Source organism: Scyliorhinus canicula, chromosome 1 (genome assembly GCF_902713615.1).
Source record: "Scyliorhinus canicula chromosome 1, sScyCan1.1, whole genome shotgun sequence".
Lineage (NCBI taxonomy): Eukaryota > Metazoa > Chordata > Chondrichthyes > Carcharhiniformes > Scyliorhinidae > Scyliorhinus > Scyliorhinus canicula.
Genome location: NC_052146.1, coordinates 64,089,384 through 64,109,290, shown reverse-complemented (window position 1 = coordinate 64,109,290; position 19,907 = coordinate 64,089,384). Strand labels below are relative to the sequence as shown.

General features: G+C 48.8%; 1 protein-coding gene across 3 annotated transcripts in view; it reads left to right on the top strand.

The window, feature by feature from the left end:
* cabp1a (calcium binding protein 1a) overlaps positions 1-19,907 on the top strand; it is a 455,099-nt gene that overhangs the window by 229,303 nt on the left and 205,889 nt on the right. Inside the window, exons 6-7 of one of the 3 annotated variants that reach the window (XM_038791690.1) lie at positions 12,511-12,695; positions 13,540-15,640. The exons of the other annotated variants lie outside the window; for them this stretch is intronic. Of the exons in view, the coding sequence (XP_038647618.1) occupies positions 12,511-12,695; positions 13,540-14,021 (667 nt within the window). The 3' untranslated portion in view covers positions 14,022-15,640. Of the gene's footprint in view, positions 1-12,510; positions 12,696-13,539; positions 15,641-19,907 lie in introns of those variants that run through there. 3 annotated transcript variants of the gene reach the window in all.

The window sequence follows — 19,907 nt, the reverse complement described above, 5'->3', positions numbered from 1 at the left end:
TGACTGTTCTTTGCTGTAGAGACTCTGCTAAAATTGTTCTTATTCTTGCATTACATGAGAAATGCCTTTCCTAATGTTTTTTGGGCTGTTGCGACGTTTTGTGAGTTAACTTTATACTGGTTCGGGAAGGGTGGATGAATCTTTGATGTTTTTTCTTTGGGTGGGTTTGGGTGCAAATGTGCCTTTTGAATAGGTATGTCCGAGCAGGGGGAGGGGGAGGGAACAATAAGAGGTAAGATGCCTGGCTCCATTGGGGGGAGTCACCAAGCCAGCTGGGCAGGCTGGCTCACGGAAGCGCAATGGGGGGTGAGCAGATGTTTTGTTTGTTGAAATGGGTTGCATTTATTGCGCTATTAACGGGGGTGGGGGGGAAAATTGTTCTGCTGACAGGGGAGGGACTGTTGCTTGGAGATAAATGGGAGGTCGGGGACGGAGGCTACCTGAGGGCGGGCCGGAGGGAGCGCGGGGCACGAACTGGAGGCTGGCCTAAGAAGGGAGATGATTGATCGGCAGGGAGTGGGGGTGAATAGCCTCCTGACCAGGCAGATCACGTGGAACGTCAGAGGGCTGAATGGGCCGGTTAAGAGGGCTCACGTATTTGCACATTTGATGGGATTGAAGGTGGACGTGGTAATGCTACAGGAGACACACCTGAGGGTAATTGGCCAGACCAGACTGAGGAAAGGGTGGGTCGGGCAGGTATTACACTCGGGCTGGATTCTAAGACTAGAGGGGTGGTGATCCTGATTAATAAACGAGTGTCATTTGAGGCAGGGAGAATAGTTGCGGATGTGGAGGGTATATATATCATGGTTAGCGAGAAGCTGGAAGGGTTGCCGGTGGTGCTTGTGAATGTCTATGCACCGAACTGGGATGATGTAGAGTTTGTAAGACAGATGTTAGAGAAGATCCCGGATCTGCAGTCACACAAGCTGAACATGGAGGGGTCTTTTTTTTTAATAAACATTTTATTGAGGTATTTTTGGTACAGTAACAACAAAAGAAACAATATACATGAAACCATAAACATAGAGCAAAAGCCATTTACCTCTTGTACAGGTCCCACCCTTATTGACCCCCTTCTCTAATCTAATCTACTCCCCCCACCCCCCCTCTGCTGACGATTAATTTCCCGCAAAGAAGTCAACGAACGGCTGCCACCTCCGGGCGAACCCTAACAGTGACCCTCCCAAGGCGAACTTGATTTTCTCCAAACAGAGAAAGCTATCTTTGTCCGATAGCCAGGTCTCCGACTTCGGGGGCCAGGTCTCCGACTTCGGGGTCTTTGAGTCGCTCCAAGCTAATAGTATCCGACTCCGGGCTACCAGGGAAGCAAAGGCCAGAACATCTGCCTCTTTCTTCTCCTGAATTCCCGGGTCTTCCGACACCCCGAAAATTGCCACCTCTGGACTTAGCACCACCTTTGTTTTTAACACTGTGGACATGACATCCGCAAACCCCTGCCAAAATCCCCTAAGCTTTGGACATGTCCAAAACATGTGGACATGGTTCGCTGGCCCTCCCGCACATTTTGCACACCTGTCCTCCACCCCAAAGAATCTGCTCATCCGGGCCACTGTCATGTGAGCCGCCACCACCACTGGACTGGTGGAGTACCGTGTCAGCGGGAACGGCAGAGGCGCAGTTACCAACGCCCCCAAACTGGTGCCCTTACATGAAGCCGCCTCCATATGCACCCAGGCCGACCCCTCCCCCACCACCCACTTCCTGATCATGACTATATTAGCCGCCCAGTAATAGTTGCTAAAATTTGGCAGCGCCAGCCCGCCCTCTCCCCGATTCCGCTCAAGCATTACCTTCCTTACTCGCGGGGTCTTGCCCGCCCAGAATGAAGCCCGTGATCACTCTGTTGACCTGCTTAAAAAAGGACCACGGAATAAAGATGGGGAGACACTGAAATACAAATAGGAATCTCGGGAGGACCGTCATCTTCACCGTCTGCACCCTCACAGCCAGAGACAACAGAAGCGCGCAAACATCTATCTCTTTCCCATATTAAGCTTATACCCTGAAAACCGGCCAAATTTCCCTGGAGTCCTCATGATTTCTTCCATCCCCTCTATTGGGTCCAAAACGTACAGAAGCAGGTCATCTGCATAGAGCGAAACCCTGTACTCCAAACCCCCCCCCCCGGACCAGTCCACTCCAGCCCCTTGAGGCTCACAGAGCAATTGCCAACGGCTCTATAGCCAGCGCAAAAATCATTGGGGAGAGAGGGCTTCCCTGTCTCATCCCTCGATGCAGGCTAAAATAGTCCCATGTTGTCCTATTCGTCCATACCATTGCCACAGGAGACTGATACAGTAACTGATCCAGTCAGTAAAGCTCCGCCCGAATCCGAACCATCCCAGTATCTCTCACAGATAGTCCCATTCTACCTGATCAAAAGCCTTTTCTGCATCCATTGATCATTACCTCCACCTCCCTACCTTCTGGTGGCATCATGATCACATTTAACAGCCTTCTTACATTGGCCACCAACTGCCTGCCCTTAACAAACCCCGTCTGGTCCTCCCCCATAATGTCAGAACACAATCCTCGATCCTGGAGGACAAGATTTTGGCCAGCAACTTAGCATCTACATACAACAGGGGGATCGGCCTAGGACCCACACGGCTCTGGGTTCTTGTTCCGCTTGCGAAATCGTTGCCTGTGACATAGTTGAGGGCAACACCCCTCTTTCCCTTGCCTCATTGAATATCCTCAACAACACCGGCCCCAATATCCCCGAGAACGATTTATAAAACACCACTGGGTACCCGTCCGGACCCGGGGCCTTACCCGCCTGCATGGCCTTCAAGCCCTCCACTATCTCCTCCAGCCTGATTGGGGCCCCCAACCCTTCTACCAGCTCCCCGTCCACCTTTGGGAAATTCAACCCCCCCCCCCCCCAAGAAGTGCCTCACCCACCCCCCCCCCCTCCCCCCCCCCCCCCCCCCCCCCCCCCCCCCCCCCCGGCCCTGTAGGGGGTTCCGACCTGTACAGCCTGCTGTAGAAATCCCTAAACACCTTATTCACCCCTACTGAATCACAGTAATATGGTCATTGACCCAAGGTTGGACCGGTCGAGTTCAAGGACAGGCATGGTGCCGGCAATGGTGAAGGAACTAAAGGGGTTCATGGAGCAGATGGGTGGGGCAGGTCCATGGAGGTTTGGACGGCCAAGAGCGAAGGAGTTCTCCTTCTTCTCACATGTACATGAAGTATACTCCCGGATCAACTTTTTTAGTTTGAACAGGGCATTACTGGCGGGGGTGGTTGACACCGAGTATTCGGCGATTGCTGTTTTGGACCCTGCCCCACATTGGGCGGGCCTACATGAGGGTGGTCAGCACCCGCAATGGAGATTGGATGTAGGACTTTTAGTGGACAAGGGGGTGTGAGGGCGGGTGAGGGAATCCATCCAGAACTACCTGGAGATTAACGATACGGGAGAAGTCTCAGCAGCAATGGTTTGGGACGCACTGAAGACAGTGGTCAGAGGAGAGCTGATTTTGATTCAGGCCCACAGGGAGAAGGAAGAGAGGGCAGAGATAGGTTGATTGGGGAAATACTTCAGGTAGACAGGAGGTATGCGGAGGCCCTGGAGGTAGGATTACTGAAGGAACGACGGAGACTACAGCTGAAATTTGGCTTGTTATCTACGGGGAAGGTGCTTGAGCAGTTGAGGAAGGCGAAGGGGGGCGATACATGAGTATGGAGAGAAGACCAGTACAATGCTTTCGCACCAGATCAGGAAAAGGGAGGCAGCGAGGGAGATAGGGAGAGTGAAGGACAGAGGAGGGAACACAATCTTGGACCCAGCAGGGGTCAACGGGGTGTTTAAGGAGTTTTACAACAGGCTATACGAGTCGGAACCCCCAGCTGGAGTGGAAGGAATGAGGCAATTTCTGGGAGGGCTGGAGTTCCCGAAGGTGGACGAAGGGCTGGTTGAAGGGCTGGAAGCCCCAATTGGGATTGAAGAAATAGCGGATGGACTGGAGGCCATGCAGTTGGGCAAGGCCCCGGGACCAGATGATTACCCAGTCGAATTTTATAAAACGTTCTTTGAGATGCTGGGCCCACAGTTGGTGAGGGTGTTTAACAAGGCAAGGGGGGCAGCACCGTGGCGCAGTGGGTTAGCCCTGCTGCCTCACGACGCCGAGGTCCTAGGTTCGATCCCGGCTCTGGGTCACTGTCTGTGTGGAGTTTGCACATTCTCCCAGTGTTTGCGTGGGTTTCGCCTCCACAACCCAAAGATGTGCAGGGTAGATGGATTAGCCACGCTAAATTGCCCCTTAATTGGGAAAAATGAATTGGGTATTCTAAATTTTTTAGAAAACAAGGCAAGGGAGCAGGGTGTTCTTTCGCCGACAATGTCACAGGCCTCGATCTCATTGATCCCGAAGTAGGAGAAGGACCCTGAGCTATACGGGTCTTACAGGTCAATCTCCCTGTTGAATGTTGATGCCAAACTGTTAGCGAAAATCTTGTCCTCAAGCACAGAAGACTGTGTCCCGAGGGTGATAGGGGAAAACCAGACGGGGTTCATTAAGGGTAGGCAGCTAATGGCCAACGTTAGAAGGCTCTTGAATGTAATCATGATGCCCCCAGAGGGAAAGGAGGTGGAGGTAGTGGTCTTAATGGACGCAGAGAAGGCCTTTGACCGGGTGGAATGGAACTATCCGTGGGAGGTGTTGGGACGGTTCGGGTTTGGTCGGGGTTTCATCGACTGGGTCAGGCTGCTGTACCAGGCACCAGAGGCGAATGTTCGAATGAACTGGCTGACGTCGGGCTATTTTAGACTGACCGGGGGTCTAGGCAGGGATGCCCCCTTTCTCTATTGCTGTTCACTCTGGCCATTGAGCCACTGGCTATGGCGTTAAGAGCTTCCAGGGGCTGGTTTGGGGTGGGGTGGAATACAGGGTCTTGCTATACGCCGATGACCTGCTCCTGTATGTTTCCGACCCGTTAGAGGGGATGGGAGAGATCATGAGGATTTTAGGGGAATTTGGCGATTTTACGCGGTACAAATTGAACATAGGGAAAGGCGAGATGTTTGCGATCCAGGCAAGGGGACAGGAGAGGAGACTGGGAGAGCTGCCGTTCAGAGTGGTGGAAGGTGGCTTCCGTTATTTCGGGATCCAGGTGGCACGAGACTGGTGCTGTTACAGAAATTAAACTTGACCCGATTAGTGGATCAAATGATAGAGGACTCCCGAAGGTGGGATGTGCTCCCGTTATCACTGGCGGGGAGGGTACAGATAGTGAAAATGACAGTCCTCCCGAGATTCCGGTTTGTTTTTCAGTGCCTCCCCATCTTTATCCCAAAGGGCTTTTTCAAGCGGGTAAATAAGGTGATCTCCGTTTTTGTGTGGGCGGGTAAAACCCCGCGAGTGAAGAAGATGATACTGGAGCCTGTCCGGGGGGAGGGTGGGCTGGCACTGGCGAACTTTAGCAACTATTACTGGGCGGCAAATATAGCCATGATTAGGAAGTGGGTAGTGGGCGAAGGGTCGGTGTGGGAGCGAGTAGAGGCAGAATCTTGTAAGGACACAAGTTTAGGGGCATTGGTCACGGCATCTCTGCCTTTCTCGCTGGCCCCACAAGCCCAGTGGTACTGGTGGCCCTGAGAATCTGGGGGCAGTGGAAGAAACATGAGAGCGGAATCAGCATCGGTTTGGGCTCCAATCTGTAGCAACCATCGGTTTGCCCCAGGGAGACTAGATGGAGGGTTTCGGGGATGGCAGAGAGCAGGGATCAGGAGGATGGGAGATTTGTTTATAGATGCGAGCTTCCCCGGTTTGAGGGAGTTAGAGGAGAAGTTTGAGTTGATGTGAGGGAATAGGTTTAGGTATCTGCAGATTCGGGACTTCTTGCGAAGGCAGGTTCCAACCTTCCTGCTCCTACCACCACGGGGGATACAAGATAGGGTAATTTCTAGAGTATGTGTAGGAGAGGGATAGCCTCAGATATCTATAAAGAACTCGGAGTCAGACGAAGCGCAGACAGAGGAGCTAAAGCACAAATAAGAGGAAGAGTTAGGGGGAGAGATAGAGGCAGGTCTCTGGGCGGATGAGTTAAGCAGGGTCAACACATTTTCCCTAATGGAGCAGTTCAATTGTAGTTGCAATTGACATAACCTGATTGGCACATCGCCCTGATATGGCAATAGGCAGAATGACATGGCCACATACGCATGATTTACGGCCATGGTGAGTTCCTGATCTCAGCTTGGCTGTCGAGAACTGGCAAGTGAAATAAGGCTTAAAAGTTACTTCATCTAGATTGGATGCTCAATCCTTGGTGTAGCTGACAGTCGAATGGTCTTCCTTCTCAAATCAATAAGATTTTTAAACATTGAAGTCAACTGTCACAGGTTTATTGAGGATACAATACTTGTAATTGTACTTAAACATATTCTTAGATGCTAATTATAACTTCACCTAATGTTCTGATTGGATTTCACGTGTGTTTCACGTCTAAATTCAGTAACGTAGGCCTTACCAATGCCAAATACTTTTTATCGACTGCCACTTTGTACCTTCACATGACAATCAATATGTTTCTGCAATACATAATATATAAAAGTTCAAATATGACTTCATAAAAGGAAAATTTAGTTGTTGTTGGTCTTAGGTGTTGTAAGACTTCTTACTTTCTTACCTTATCGATAGCTTCCCTCTTGTTACATATAATTGCTGTTCAACCAAGCAAAACTTTTAATTATAATTCTGACTTTGCCACTGTATCACTGTTAGGTACTAATCAAAAAGCATGAACTATGCCCATGAATTTTCCTTTATAGAAGTAATTGATTTCCAACACTTGACATTGAATTTTTAAAGTTGCCTATGAATCAGGAGGTATTGGAATGTATGGAATCAGGCTTATTAAAACTATCCATGACTTTAGGATCAGACATTCGACAATTCAGTGGTCATTATTGTTTTCAAATTGACTTATACTTCCCTGTTTAACAGGCAAAAGCTAAAGATTACTCAGGTGAAAGAGAAATCAATAGCAATATGGCATGAGAAACTGCAGCACACCTTAGGCGACACAACATGTTCCAGATTGTACAGGTCAAAGTCTGCTTCTGGGAATTTCTATGAAACATTCAGCACAGAACCTACTTCTCTGAATAGAATACATAATTAGATCAGTAGCTCCCTTGCAGCCTATAGCTCTCATGAAGGAGACGTACCCCATAAATGGACTACTGCTGATTGACCTTCTGCTCACTCCAGTATTTTCTGCTCTTATTTCAGAAATCCAATCATTTGCAGTATTTCTGTGAGATAGTGGATGAGTTGGGTTGATCCATTTGCAGACAGACCTTAAGCCACCCGTGCAGAAGTTAGAACTGACAAGTCTGTTCCTGCTTGTTTGTAAACATCCAGTTGCGTTCAGATCTGAGCCAAATTGACAGCTGTGGCAGGTCTTTAATGACTTTCGTTCCCATGAGCTCAGAGTGGAAAATAGCCAGCATTCTGATGCCTGATGGTTATTCAGTAACACCTGTGCCTATTGGTGATTCAAGAATTTAACTTAACTGGTTTTTTTTTTGTTTTATTAAAATAATTTTTATTGAAATTTTTACAAAATATAAACATCTCAACTCTATTAACAAAACAACCGTGGTAACACCCCAAGAACAATACCCACCCAACTTCAAAAGCACCTACAAACAAAAGAAAAAAGACAAAAGAACATTTAGCTTAACTGTTATACGTCCACGATCAAATACCTCATTGAAGAATGGCTCCTTGGGTAAGGTAGCAGAAGGTTGCCACGTCTGTGGAACTATAATTCTGAGGGAGTCGGTGTCTGCAGCAGAGGCAGAAGAAATGGGGGAGAAAGATGATCTGTGGATACAGTATGACTTGCCAGTAACATCAACATAAATGATACAATGGCCTTCTGACCTTTTTCAACAATTAATATGCAAAATAAATCACCAAATATATTCCTCACGCCGATTTTGTGTCACGAGAGGCAACTCATTGAAAAGCACACTTCACCTTATATGGAGGGTTGCCAATCCTCCAGATTGTCCTGTAGTCCCTAGGAATTGAAGATGAATCCCCCAAGCAATAGAGTAGAAAAATCAAAGGGCCACGAAACAAAATTGTGTTTACACATTATTCCATTAGTTATTTTTAAAAATTGATGACTGTGTGAAAAAATGGCTGCTTCACCAGAAGTCAGGACCAATCCAATTGAATAACAAGGATTCTGTTCCAATCCCAATTGACTGTGGGAAGGCAGTGCATCTGGAATGTGGACCAATGGCAGGAGTATGTGGGGATTGGGGGAGTTTGAGGAGAATGTCATGTGGTGAAACCTCCAGGAATGCAGCCAACCTGAGATGGTAACCCTACCCACACTTCTTTAATGTTGAACACCCTTTTCTGTTCAGAGGCATAGAGTTTTCCAGCACAGAAAGAGGCCCTTCAGCCCATTCTGTGTGTGCCAGCCATCAAACACCTATCTATTCTAATCCCATTCTCCCACACTTGGTTCATAGCCTTGTATGTTATGGTGTTTCAAGTCCTCACCTAAATGCTTCTTAAATGTTGTGAGGGTTTCTGCCTCTACCATCCTTTCAAGCAGTGAGTTCCAGATTCATGGTAGCCTTGTGGATAGCACAATCGCTTCACAGCTCCAGGGTCCCAGGTTCGATTCCGGCTTGGGTCACTGTCTGTGCGGAGTCTGCACATCCTCCCCGTGTGTGCGTGGGTTTCCTCCGGGTGCTCCGGTTTCCTCCCACAGTCCAAAGATGTGTGGGTTAGGTGGATTGGCCATGATAAATTGCCCTTAGTGTTGGGTGGGGTTACTGGGTAATGGGGATATGGTGGAGGTGTTGACCTTGGATAGGGGGTAGGATGCTCTTTCCAAGAGCCGGTGTAGACTCGATGGGCCGAATGGCCTCCTTCTGCACTGTAAATTCTATGTAATGTAAATTCTCTGGGTGGAAAAATATTTCCTCAAATCTCCTGCTCATTACCTTAAATTTACGTCCCCTGGTTATTCCATTCAACTTAGTGGGAGCACAGCTGATCTGGCAAGGTGGATGGTCTCCCTCTGTCACTGGCGGGTCGGGTACAAGTGGTTAAAATGTATGAGTTGCCACGATTCCTGTTTATTTTCCAATACCTGCTGATTTTCCTGCCAAAAGCATTTTTTAGAGAGATTGAAGGGATGATTACCTCGTTCATATGGGGAGGGAAGGTGGCCAGAATTAGAAAGGTGCTGCTACAGAGGGGAAGGCAGGCAGGGGGTTTGGGACTTGATGTATTATTACTGGGTGGCGAATGTGGAGAAGGTACGGAGCTGGGTCAGAGGGGTTGACTCCCAATGGGTCAGAATGGAGGAGAGTTTGTGTAGGGGGGGTCGGGATTGAAGGCGCTAGCAACAGTGCCGCTCCCAACGGCCCCGGGGAGATACTCAGTGAGTCCAGTAGTAATAGCTTTATTGAGAATTTGGAGGCAGTTTCACCAGCACTTCAGGTTGGGGGCAGGGTCAAGGGAAATGCCAATTCGGGGGAACCATAGATTTGAGCCAGGGAGTGGGATGAAAAGTATCGGAGATGGGAGGAGAAAGGAATTAGGACGCTAAAATATTTCCCCCTGCTCCAGCCCATATTTCGCTCCCAGCTCCTTCAATCCACCCTGTGCCCTGGTGTGGCGGGGGGATCTGCTGGAATTCTTGACTCTTGAGAAGGTCAAATTTGAACTGAGGGGAAGGATGGAGGGGTTCTACAATTCATGGGCATTATTCATTATGCACTTTCGAGAATAGGATTACATCGAACATTAGGGGGGGGTGCTGGGAGGGTTGGGGGGAGGGGGACTGTATGTGATAATCGTGACTATGGGTGATTCCTGATTCCTTTTTATCATTTGTTTATGTTAACATGCGGGCTCATGTTTGGGGGTTTGGTGGGAGGATAGATCCTTGTTATTGATATGGGGATTGACATTGCATTCGTTACTAATTATTGTTTATTGTTGGGTATAAATTTGGGACAAAGTGTGAAAAAGGAAAAGAATAAAAATATTTTTTTTTAAAGCGAAGTGGTAGCACAGTGGTTAGTACTGCTGTTTCACAGCGTCAGGATCCCAGGCTCGATTTCCGGCTTGGGTCACTGTCTGTGCGGAGTCTGCACGTTTCCCCCGTGTCTGCATGGGTTTCCTCTGGGTGCTCCGGTTTCCTCCCACAAGTCCCGAAAGATGTACTGTTAGGTGAATTGGACATTCTGAATTCTCCCTCAGTGTACCTGAACAGGCGCCGGAATGTGGTGACTAGGGGCTTTTCACAGTAACTTCATTGCAGTGTTAATGTAAGCCGACTTGTGACAATATGATTATTAAAGATTATTATTAAAAGTGTATTCCTATCTACCCTATCTATGCCCTTCATTATATTGTCCACCTCAATCAGGACTCCGTCAGTCTTCCGTACTCTAAGGAGAGCTTCACCAGCCTATCCAGCCTCTCTTCATAGCTGAAATACTCCAGCCCTGGCAACATCCTGGTGATTCTCCTCTGCACCCTCTCCAGTGCAATTACTTCCTTCTCATAGTGTGGCAACCAGAATAGCACATGGTACTCTAGGTGTGGCCCAACCAGCGTTTTATACAGCTCCATCACAACCTCCCTGCTGATATATTTTATGCCTTGGCCAATAAAGGCAAGTATCCTATATGCCTTCTTAACCACCTTATTTCCCTGTTCTGCTGCCTTCAGGGACCTATGGGCATGTACTCCAAGGTTCCTTTGGTCCTCTGACTTCCTACCATCATTCTATATTCCCTTGCCTTGTTCGTCTTCCCAAAATGCATCACCTCACACTTTTCAGCGTTACATTCCATTTGCCATTGATCAGTCTGTCTCGATCGCACTATAATCTAAGGCTGTCCTCCTCGCTATCTATCACATCACCAATTTTTGTGTCATTTGCAAACTTACTGATCATACCTTCTACATTCACATTCAGATCATTAACATTTACAAACAGCAAGGGACCGAGCACAGATCCCTGAAGAACACCAATGGACACAGGCTTCAAGTCACAAAAACAACTTCGACCAACACCTGCCACTGAAGCCAATTTTGGATCCAATTTGCCAAATTGCCCTGGATTCCATGGGCTCTTACTTTCTTGATCAGATTCCCATGTGGGACCTTGTCAAAAGCCTTACTGAAGTCCATGTAGACTACATGAACTGTTCTACCCTCATCTAGTCACCTCTTCGAAAATTTAAATCAAATTTGTTCGACATGATCTCCCTTTGACAAAGCCATGCTGAATATCCTGGATTGATCCTTGCCTCTCCAAGTTCAGATTAATTCTGTCCCTCAGACATTTTTCCAATTGTTTCCCTACCACTGATGTAAGACTCATTGGCCTGTAATTACCTGGTTCTTCCCTACTTCCCTTCTTGAATAATGGTACCACATTTACTGTCCTCCAGTCCTCTGGCACCTCGCCTGTGGCCAGAGAGGATTTGAAAATGAACACCAGAACCCCTGCAATCTCCTCTCTTGCCTCACACAGCAGCCAAGGTCATTTCTCATCTGGGCCTGGAGAATTATTAATTTTTAGGCGCACTGGAACTGCTAACACATCTTGACTCTCAATTCTAATCGATTCAATTATATCACAGTCTCCTTCCCTGCTTTCTGTACCTACATAATCCTTCTCCATATTGAACATAGATGCAAAATATTTATTTAATACCTCACCTACGTCTTTCAGCTCCACACACAAGTTGCTACTATGGTCTCTAATAGGCCCTACTCTTTTCCTTGTTACCCTCATGCCCTTAATATACCTAGAAAACAGCTTAAGATTTTCATTCCCCCCCCCCCCCCCCCCCCTCCCCTCCACCAGTGTTATTTCATGCCCCCTCTTGGTTCTCCTGATTTATTTTTGAAATATCCCCTTGCACTTTCTATACTCCTCTAAGGCATCCACTATTTTCAGCCCTTTGTATCTGGCATAAACCACCCTGTTTTTACTTTATCCAATCCTGTATTTCCCTTGGCATCCAGGGTTCTCTGGACATTTTGATCCCACCCTTTACATTTACAGCAATATGTTTGCTTTGTACTCTCTCTATTTCCTTTTTGAATGACTCCCAATGTTCTGATGTGGGTTTAAGTGGCTGCTCCCTGTCCACTTTGGCCAGATCCTGCCTTTTCCTATTAAAATCAGCCTCCCCCCCCCCCCCCCCCCCCCCCCATTCAGAAACTTTATTTGTGATCCACCTTTGTCCTTTTCCAGAGCTACCTTAAATCTTACTGAGTTATTGTCACAATCACCTAAATGCTCCCCCACTGACACTTCTATCACCTTCATTCCCTAAAACCAGGTCAAGTGCCGGCCCATTTCTTGTAGGACAATCTAAGTGCTGGCTCAAAAAGCTCTCCTGGGTGCACTTTAAGAATTCCACCCTTTCAAACTCTGAAAGTTGAAATCACCAACTGTTATTTTTTCTCACAGAAAGGCAATCACTGGGAATGCCTCTAAAGCCGAATCCACTGGGATTTTCAAGGAGTTGGCAGTTGCCTTACTGGCTGGAATCTTTACATTTCCATTGGCAGTTCTGACTCAGTTTCTGCCTTTGTATCATGTTCCACACGACATTTATCAAATACACACGGAGAATATCGTGATGGTGCAGCTGGGTAAGTGTGAACAACTAGACAGTTTTTTGGAAGTGATATGCCACTCACAGCCTGATTACTGAACAATTAATTTCACCATAGATAAAAATCATGAACTAACTTTGGCAAGTTATCACTTAATAGTCTACAGCAGGCAGCAAGTCTCAGAGCGAATACAAAAGCTAACTGAGTGCTCTGTCTACTGTGAGGGTGGCTGAACTCCATCCAATTGACTACAGCAGCCCACTTCCCAGTGGTTTATCGATCAGGCTGTGCTTTTTATATAACGTGAATTTGATGTAATACAACCCGTCCTAAGCCTTGTTCAGTTGTGTCCCCATCCAATTACACTCACTGACCCATATTAGTTTGCCACAAGCCCCAATGCTTCAATTTCAAATGTTAATCCTTGAGTTTAAATCCTTCCAAGGCCTTGCCCCTCCTTAGCTCTAATCTTCTCCAGACCTACAACCAGCTGAGACGCCGTTTTCTTCCAACTCTGGCCTCTTACGCAATGCCCACGCGCATGACAGGCAATATTATCTTCATCTGTCTGGTCCAAGAACTCTGGAACCTCCCCCTAAGACTCAGTGTCTCACCACATCTCCCTCCTCCTTTAAGACTTTCCTAAAGCACACCTTTCCCTAACCCTCCCCCTCTCCCCCCAGAAGTACTTCAAGCTTGCCTCTTCAATGAAGTTTCCATCCTGTTTGATGATATCTCCCTCTTCAGCTGAGTGTAAATGTTTGATTCATTGCTCTGCTGTGAAGTGCCTTTGGTTGTTTTATTACATTCACAATGCTTTACAAAATGTCAATTGTTACTAATGAAAATTGAACAAAGTGCCCTTTATTTTTATTATCAGCTGTCTACATTTTCATTGTGTGGTCTGCGGATCGGAATGGCAGCCGGGATAATCGGAGCAGGGTGAACCCTGCGTCCTGGCTTCGGCATGAAGCAGGGCAGGGGACCTTCTTCAACTTTCTCTTCTTCATCCTCCTCGTCACCTTCGCCAGGCCGGAGCAGCAGGTTTCTGTCGGACTCCATGAAACCCTAGGCCCCTGCAACGCATCCAAATTTCTGACCTCTCCTTTGGGGCAGATCCTGTCCAGGCGCGCGTACCTCTGTGCTAGTGACTACGATGAGGGGATGTTTGACTGGCACTGTCTGCCAGGAGCCAGGCCCCCGCTGGATGGGACAGAGTGGTATCCCATTTGCGGCACTCCATTCCCTAATCATGCGGAGTACATCTACACAGTCACCGCCTTCTGCCTGATTGGCATCGCCTTTTACTGGACTGCCCTCAAAGGACGGGTACAGCCCGTCAAGAGAATGAAATATGAATAATAGCTGCACAAAGACAGATCGATTAAGCAAGTCAATTAGTGTAGGGCTGCACAGGAGAAGAGAGAAAGCGTCTTAGGCTATCACCACAGGGAGCATATCATTCCACCTCTCTGTGAGCAAATCCCTTATTGAAAGCCCGTTTTGAATGAAATGGTGGACAGGATGGTAATGGGCACTGAGATTAGCCTCCCTGTGAGAGTTAGCAGTGTGATTTTAATACTGCCGACCTGTGAAGGCCTTTCACTGTGAGCAGTGAGATAAGCCCACTCACCTGAGACCTTCTCCCCTCCACTGCTCCCGCCACAATGCATGGACTTTGGATGGGAGAATCTCTTAAGTAACGTAACACAGGTGGGCTCCCAGAATCATAAAATGATACAGCAGAGAAAGAGGCCATTTGACCCATCATGCCTGTGGCTGACTTTGCTCCCTGAAAGGCCTTTCACTGAGCTCCCATTTCCCAAAGCCCAGCATTCAAGATCCAATTCCCTCTTGAAAGTTATTGCTGAATCCACGTCTATCACCCCCAGTTAAGCATTTCATTCTCGATCACAGTAACTTGATGAGTAAAAACAAAGGGCTGGATTCTCCAATAATGGGGCTATGTCCCCACATCAGCGTAAAAACGCTGGCGTTTCACTCTGGACTTTCCTTAAGAAATCCCTGAGTGATTTTCCCATCTGCAGGGGACTGGCAAGGCTCCGGAGTGCTTCTCGCAGCTCTGGCTGCAGATATGGGACCCCACACTTCCAGTCGGGAGTCGGTGCATGCTCACGGCGATGGCCTGCAGTGGCCGCCTCATGCAACAGGGCGGACACGGAGTGCGGAGTGGCACCAAAAATGCGCCCCCGCAGGTCCATGACGCCTGATCACTCCCCTGGCCGTCCATGAGCCCCCCCCTCCCGTTGAACGATCCCCCGCCCTCCCCACCAGGGCAGCCGCAGAATGAGTCCGCAGCCACCACCCGACGTTCCCGACGGCCGATATGTAGTTAGAACCATGCCGTCGGGTACTCGGCCAGTTGGGCACGGAGAATCGCGGGGGTGGTCTCTGACAATGGTACCCTACCCGCACCGCGTGGTTCGCGCACGATTCTCCGGGAGAATCACGGGAGTGGCGCCGGTCTGAATTTCCGGTTTGACGACCATTCTCCGCCCCCTGCGCCGAACACGATTTTGGCACGGAGAATCCAGCCCAAAGTCTCCTCATCGCTCTCCCTGGGTGGGATTTTCTGGCCCTGCCTGTTGGCGGGATCTTCCAGTCCCACCAAAGTCAGTGGACTTTCAGCTGGCTCGCCACACCCACCACGGCCGGACCTGGAAATCCCGGCCCTGGTTTTGTTTTTGTCAATTGTTTAAAATCGGTAACCTTTAGTGCCAATGGCAACAGGATCTGCCTGCCGACTCTACCAAAACCCCTCACAAATTTGAACATCTCTATTAAATCTCCCTTTAATCTTCATGGTTCTGAGTACAATCTCGGCTCTTACACCAACCGCTTTGTGTGTGAAGGTTGGTGACTTCAGCAGAGGAATTTTGCTTCTTACAAACGTTTTGTTGACATGTTAACACCTCCAATAAAACAATCTTCCATGCGAACGTGAAGTTTGCATCTTCTAATTGTGCCGAGAGTAATTTTAAAGCTTATATTTTCCAGTCTTATTGAGAATACTTGCTCAACTTAACCACACATGACAATGCTGAAGCTCTGAGGTAAATAAAAATTAACCCCAATAAATCAAAAGCTTCATTCTCTGACGATTCATCTCAATTTTGACCAGGGCTGTCACTCACTCCACTTTCTTGAAACCAAAAGACTTTTGGCTGGGTTGGCATGATGTACAAACATGAGATTTTTCAACCAAGAAATGGGGGGAAATATTAGGGTTATTACAGCTCTCTCCCTGATTTGATTTATTATTGTCATGTATTAGTACACAGTGAAACGTATTGTTTCTTGCATGCTGTACAAACAATGCATACCGTACATAGGGAAGGAAGGAGAGACTGCAGAATATAATGTTACACTTATAGCAAGGTGTGGAGAAAAGATCAACTTAATACTAGATAGGTCCATTCAAAAGTCTGATGGCAGTAGGGAAGAAGCTGTTCTTGAGTCGGTTGGTACGTGACCTCAAACTTTAGTGTCTTTTTCCTGACGGAAGAAGGTGGAAGAGAGTATGTCTGGGGTGCGTGGGGTCCTTAATTATGCTGGCTGCGGGCAGCACGGTGGCACAGTGGTTAGCATTGCTGCCTACGGCGCTGAGGACCCGGGTTCGAATCCCGGCCCTGGGTCACTGTCTGTGTGGAGTTTGCACATTCTCCCCGTGTTTGCGTGGGTTTCACCCCCACAACCCAAAAGATGTGCAGGATAGGTAGATTGGCCATACTAAATTGCCCCTTAATTGGAAAAAATAATTGGATACTCTAAATTTAAAAAAAAAAAATTATGTTGGCTGCCTTTCTGAGGCAGCGGGAATTATAGATAGAGTCAATGGATGGGAGGCTGGTTTGCGTGATGGACTGGGCTACATTCACAACCTTTTGTAGTTTCCTGCGGTCTTGGGTAGAGCAGGCTCCATACAAGCTGTGATACAACCAGAAACAATGCTTTCTATGGTGCATCTGTAGAAGTTGGTGAAGGTCGTAGCTGACATGCCAAATTTCCTTAGCCTTCTGAGAAAGTAGAGTCGTTGGTGGGCTTTCTTAACTATAGTGTCAGCATGGGGGGACCTGGACAGGCTGTTGGTGATCTGTACACCTGTAAACTTGAAGCTCTCGACCCTTTCTACTTCGTCCCCATTAATGTATACAGGGGCACATTCTCCACTACACTTCTTGAAGTCGAAGACAATCTCCTTCGTTTTTTTCCTCCTTCCCATTTCATCTGTTATGTTTCTGACTCCCCTCGTTTATCTTGTAGCAGCTGCTGGCGTTGTTGACTATAAGAGTTTGAAATGCATATAGGTAGGTTCTGAACTGGACTTTGGTCTCCACCTGGCCTTGCTTGCATTTGAGAATGTGGTGGAGGGTTTTCTTTGTGGTTTTGTTAATGGTGGTGTGTTGGTTCCAATGCTGCTGCCACAGGGTTTCTGCTGTGATTCCTTAGCACTGTGGTCTTAGCCATACAGGTTGGCGTGATGGGAGCTGAGCAAATGGTGACAGTAATGGGCCGACCTTCAAGTGTCAGTCTCTCCCAAACAGTCACCACTGATCTTGACATCTGCTCTGATATTCCAGGGAATTTTGATTCCGAGTGACCAGCGTTCCTGTATGAAAGAGGGTGAAATCTTGTGAATGTATTCACATCGGGATCAAACCATGCCATCGTCATGTCAATGGCAATCTTAACACCTGATTACTGCCGTTTTCCAATCCCAGGAGATGCTGGAATCTGCAACAAGAACAGAGGATGCTGGAAAGGTCTGACAGCATCTATCGGGAGAGAAACAAGTTCTCTAACTCTTTCTTCATCAGAGCTGAAAGGGGGGAGAATGTAGAAACTGCAACAAAAAATAGCAACTTTAAGAACAAAAGACAGATGGCCTGATGTGAGAGGAGGGTGTGTTGCGCTAACAATTGCACACAGAAACACAAAACGGTACAAAAGAGGCTTTATTACCGTGAGATGTTATTACCTCAAGTGGAGCTGTAAAATGGCAGCTCAGGAGACCTCATGGATATTTATACTGCTCCTGTGGGCGGAGCTAGCCGGCAGGGGCTTACCGACAAACTATGCAGGGGCTTACCGACAAACCTGTAATAGCCGGTACTATTGTACATCCCCTAATAGAGGCACACACATATATATACAGTGGTATTATCACATTCACCCCCTGTTAAGAATGAGTCCGGCGGGGTGACGTGAAACTATAATACATAAGCAGTGATTTATTTATAGAGGGGGGGGAGAAAAAAAATCTGGTATCCATCTTGCAACCCGGTGCCCATCATAGGTTGAGTCTGACCGGTGGTCTGACGGTTCGTTGGGAGCGACGCAGCAGCGATGGCGACGTCTGCACAGGCGGTGTCAGCGTCGACGGCATTGGTGGTGGCGGTGTTGGTGCTGGCCAGTGGTGGGATGACTCTGGGAGCGTGCCAAAATCTTCCATGTCCTCTAGTGTGAGCAGGGGAACGAGGGATGGACCTGGTGGGGCTGATGCTGGGAGCGCCGGGGGATGGGAGGGTGGTGCATGGGTGAGGAGGTGTGTGGGAGTGGGATTGGCACCCGAGGGAGCCAGGTCCCTGAGCGAGACTGTATCCTGGCGGCCGTCGGGGAACTCCATGTAGGCATACTGGGGGTTTGCATGGAGCAGGCGTACCCTGTCCACCAGAGGATCCGCCTTGTGGAGTCTGACATGCCTACGCAGTAGGACCGGCCCTGGAGCTGCGAGCCAAGTCGGGAGCGACACCCCGGATGTAGACTTCCTAGAAAAGGTAAAAACACGTTCATGGGGTGTGTTGTTAGTAGCGATGCACAGCAGTGACCGAATGGAATGGAGCGCGTCAGGGAGGACCTGCTGCCAGGGAGCGGCTGGGAGGTTCCTGGACCGTAGGGCCAGCTGGACAGCCCTCCATACTGTCCCGTTCTCTCTCTCTACCTGCCCGTTTCCCCGGGGGTTGTAGCTGGTCGTCCTGCTGGAGGCGATACCTCTGCTGAGCAGGAACTGACGCAGCTCATCGCTCATGATTGAGGATCCCTGTCACTGTGGATGTAGTCGGGGAAACCGAACAGAGTGAATATGGAATCGAGGGCCTTGATGACAGTGGCAGACGTCATATCTGGGCATGGGATGGCGAAGGGGAACCTAGAGAATTCACTGACCACACTAAGGATGTAGGTGTTGCGGTCGGTGGAGGGGAGGGGCCCTTTGAAATCCACACTGAGGCGTTCAAAGGGGCGGGACGCTTTCACCAGGCGCGCGCGGTCTGGCTGGTAGAAGTGCGGTTTGCACTCCGCACAGACCTGGCAGTCTCTGGTGAATGTCCGTACTTCCTCGACTGAGTAGGGCAGATTGCGGGCTTTGACTAGATGGTACAACCGAGTGACCCCCGGATGGCAAAGGCTGTCGTGCAGGGCACAGAGCTGGTCCACATGCGCGCTGGCACATGTACCTCGGGAGAGGGCGTCTGGGGGCTCGTTGAGCTTGCCGGGGCGATACAAGATCTCGTAATTATAGGTGGAGAGCTCGATTCTCCACCGCAAGATTTTATCGTTTTTGATCTTGCCCCGTTGCTTGTTGTTGAACATGAAGGCAACTGACTGTTGGTCAGTGAGGAGGGTGAACCTCCTACCGGCCAGGTAATGCCCCCAGTGCCGCACCACCTCAACGATTGCCTGGGCCTCCTTTTCAACTGAGGAATGTCGAATTTCGGAGCCAAGGAGGGTGCGGGAAAAGAATGCCACGGGTCTGCCTGCCTGGTTTAGAGTGGCGGCAAGGGCGACATCTGAAGCGTCGCTCTCTACTTGGAAGGGCAGTGTCACGTCTACTGCGTGCATCCCGGCCTTGGCTATGTCTGAGCGAATACGGGCGAAGGCCTGTTGTGCCTCGGCCGCGAGGGGAAATTGCGTGGACTGGATCAGTGGGCGGGCCTTGTCCGCGTATTGTGGGACCCACTGGGCGTAGTAAGAAAAGAACCCCAGGCATCGTTTGAGAGCCTTGGGGCAGTGGAGGAGTGGAAGCTCCATGAGGGGGCGCATGCGGTCGGGGTCGGGCCCCAGTAGTCCGTTTTGGATTACGTAGCCGAGGATGGCTAAGCGGTCTGTGCTGAATACGCACTTCTCCTTGTTATAAGTTAGATTGAGGAGAGATGCGGTGTGGAGAAATTTGGCAAGGTTGGTGTCATGGTCCTGCTGGTTGTGGACGCAGATGGTGAAATTAACTAA